This window comes from Neomonachus schauinslandi, unplaced genomic scaffold (genome assembly GCF_002201575.2).
Source record: "Neomonachus schauinslandi unplaced genomic scaffold, ASM220157v2 HiC_scaffold_142, whole genome shotgun sequence".
NCBI classification, from domain to species: Eukaryota; Metazoa; Chordata; class Mammalia; order Carnivora; family Phocidae; genus Neomonachus; species Neomonachus schauinslandi.
In genome coordinates, this window is record NW_025408843.1 from 3,915 (window position 1) to 6,854 (window position 2,940).

The 2,940-nt window shown below is 35.1% G+C and overlaps 1 protein-coding gene across 1 annotated transcript in view; it reads right to left on the reverse strand.

The window, feature by feature from the left end:
• Nucleotides 1-907: 907 nt before the first annotated feature.
• LOC123323659 (ankyrin repeat domain-containing protein 26-like) overlaps nucleotides 908-2,940 on the reverse strand; it is a gene marked incomplete at its 3' end in the record, with an annotated part of 24,097 nt that continues 22,064 nt past the window's right edge. The window contains exons 7-8 of the mRNA XM_044912107.1: nucleotides 1,397-1,430; nucleotides 908-1,046 (exon numbers count right to left, since the gene is read on the reverse strand). Of these exons, the coding sequence (XP_044768042.1) occupies nucleotides 908-1,046; nucleotides 1,397-1,430 (173 nt within the window). The remainder of the gene's footprint in view (nucleotides 1,047-1,396; nucleotides 1,431-2,940) is intronic.

Here is a 2,940-nt window from a genome sequence, read left to right on the forward strand (position 1 = left end):
TTCGTAACAAGGGAATATAAAGAGACATGAGACTTACGGGTGATAGATATGTTAACTGCCTGAATAACGGTTATGGTTTCATATGCATATACATAGGTCAAAACTATCAAATTATACACTTCATATATGTGCAGTTTACCTAACTAAAGCTGTTGGGGGGAAAAATGCTCTATTATAGGAAAAAAAATCTAAAACAGTGGCTGAGACACAGATGGAAAGAAGGATTTGAAACATGGGCGCCTGGGTGGCTCGGTCATTAAGCATCTGCCTTTGGCTCAGGTCACGATCCCTGGGTCCTGGGATCGAGCCCTGCATCCGGCTCCCTGCTCCGCGGGGAGCCTGCTTCTCCCTCTCTCACTCTGCCTGCTTGTGTTCCCTCTCTCACTGGGTCTCTCTCTGTCAAATAAATAAAAAATTAAAAAAAAAAGAAGGATATGAAACAATACAAGATGAAGCTAGAGTACTGTGGTCTTTCACCTTAGAGCAATGAGAAGTAATAGCTAAGCTTTAAGCAAGAGGGTAACGTGATGAAACATGAATTTTTAAAGATTATGATAACTATGGTTGCAGTGTAGACCAAGATTCTGGGAGGTGGAATGACAGGGAAAACAGTCCTGAGGTTATTTCAGTATTCTAGGAGAAAAATAATGGTAACCTGACCTTGGGTGAAGGCACAGAAGAGAAGCGGAGTTAACAACACATCAGGTGTGCCATTCCCACCAACAAACATAGAGTGGAAATTATAGCCCTTTGGCGGAGAGTATTCAACAGTTCTCTATTCTCGTATAAAACATATTTCTGAGATGAGTAGCTCATGAGTGTTGTGTGGTACAGCACTATACAAGATGGGCACATATTACTACAGTAATATACATACAAAGGCTTTCTACTTATACAATGGTCCTACCTTTACGATCCTGGCCAACTTGTACAATTAGCGACTTGCAACTCACATAATTAGAGCAAGGCAACTTGGAATCCTCTGAAGCTGTTCCAGATGACTCAGTTAAGTCAAGGTCATCCATAAAATTAATTTGCTTTTTGACCTACAAATAAAAAATACTATTTCAAAATGTCCCCCAAATAGTCATAAAATATACTAAGTGTAGAGAGATGATAAATACCCATCTTTTTATAAGAGCAAAAACATAGGTACTTTTTAAAAGAACTGATTTTTATCAAAACGACCTTTATGAATAATTAGTACTTCGGAAAAACTTTTTCACAATAAATGTCTATACAACAAAGGAAGATTTTCTAGGTTTTCACTATGCCCTTCCTAAAGTAATTTTTTACCATGGAATAATATTTCTAATAAATATTATTTATCAAAGTAATATAATAAAGCCAAAATTAAAAAAAAATAAATGAAATAGAATTATGCCTATTTTTTTACCTCTTTCTTTTCATGAGATGTTTTCTTTGCAGGTCTAAAAAAAAAGACAATTCTTTTCAGGCAAGTATTAAATACTTAAAATACAAAGAATATCTAAATCATATCTAAACAATGTTATTAATAATATTAACTAAGCATTAAATTTAGATCAAATGGACATAAAGCAAAGGAAAAGCATAATGTTACTTGCGTTATTTGATACAAAGAAATATACCACATTTTTGGTTGTCATTTTCAATTAAGACAAGCTTTTATTGGCTCTAAAATCTATTGGGAAAGTGCAAGTTAGGTTCTTATATGAAAGAAACCCTTTTTTAATAATCATGATACTAGTGTTTTGAGGATTTACTGTCCAACTACTATGCATTATTATGAACCCCTTACACATCTTAAAAGTATTTTTAACCTCACAACAATCTTATAAACATGGGTAATTATATTAGGTATTTTACAGAGGAAGAAAATGAGGCACAGAAATAATTAACTTCCCCAAGCCCATACAGCTGGTCAGGAGTAGACCCAGAATTCAAATCCAGGATATGTGCCTTCAAAACGTGTGTTTTACAGTATGTGGTGAAGGTAATATTTAAGTGTTTCCAAGTAATATGACAGCAAATGAATCTACTATTATTCCATTTCTAGCTATAATTATAAATAGTAATTTATGAATCTTACACATATTTTTTTAAAATAAGAAGACTTCATACCTAGGCAATATTGAAAATCTACTTTCCATAAACTAAAGATCTGCTTCTTCTGAAGTTCATCAATGGCATTCATCTATTTATTCAACTGTTTATTCACAAATATATACTTACTGAGCACGCAATATGTGTCAATGACACTGTTGGTACAGGAACCACGGCTTTTGTAATTTAGAACTTTATAATCTAAAAGTAATAATCTATGATAGATTAATAGTTTATTTTTCAATTATAAATAAAGTCTTTCCCCAGAATCGAAACAAATATTAACTTAATGCAACCAGATACTTCAAAGTCCCTAACAAAACCATAGCTATTCATGATACTGTCAAAGGCACTGAAGATCTAAAATCATCAAGGAATGATTAGTTCTACTCAGAATGGCCTAAGAGTTTGTATATTTACTATCATTTATATACTTTTAACTCTATGAATGATAGTATCTGCACATTCAATTATATGAGAATACTCCACTATGGAACCAATTCTGAATCAACAACTTCTTGCCACAGGGACGTGGGTGGCTCAGTCGTCAGGCGCCCACTTCTGAAAAACTGCCTTTGGCTCAGGTCATGGTCCCAGGGTCCTGGGATCTAGCCCCACATCGGGCTCCCTGTTCAGCGGGAGTCTGCTTTTCCCTCTCCCACTCCCCCTGCTTGTGTTTCCTCTCTCGCTATGTCTCTGTCAAATAAAATCCAAAAAAACCTCCCCCAAACCAAAAAAACAACCTCTTGCCACAAAACTACATGAATAGGAGTACTAAGGACAATTACTGTAATCTTGAAAAGATAATGCAATACAGGGGAGCCTAGGTGGCTCAGTCATTAAGCATCTGCCTTC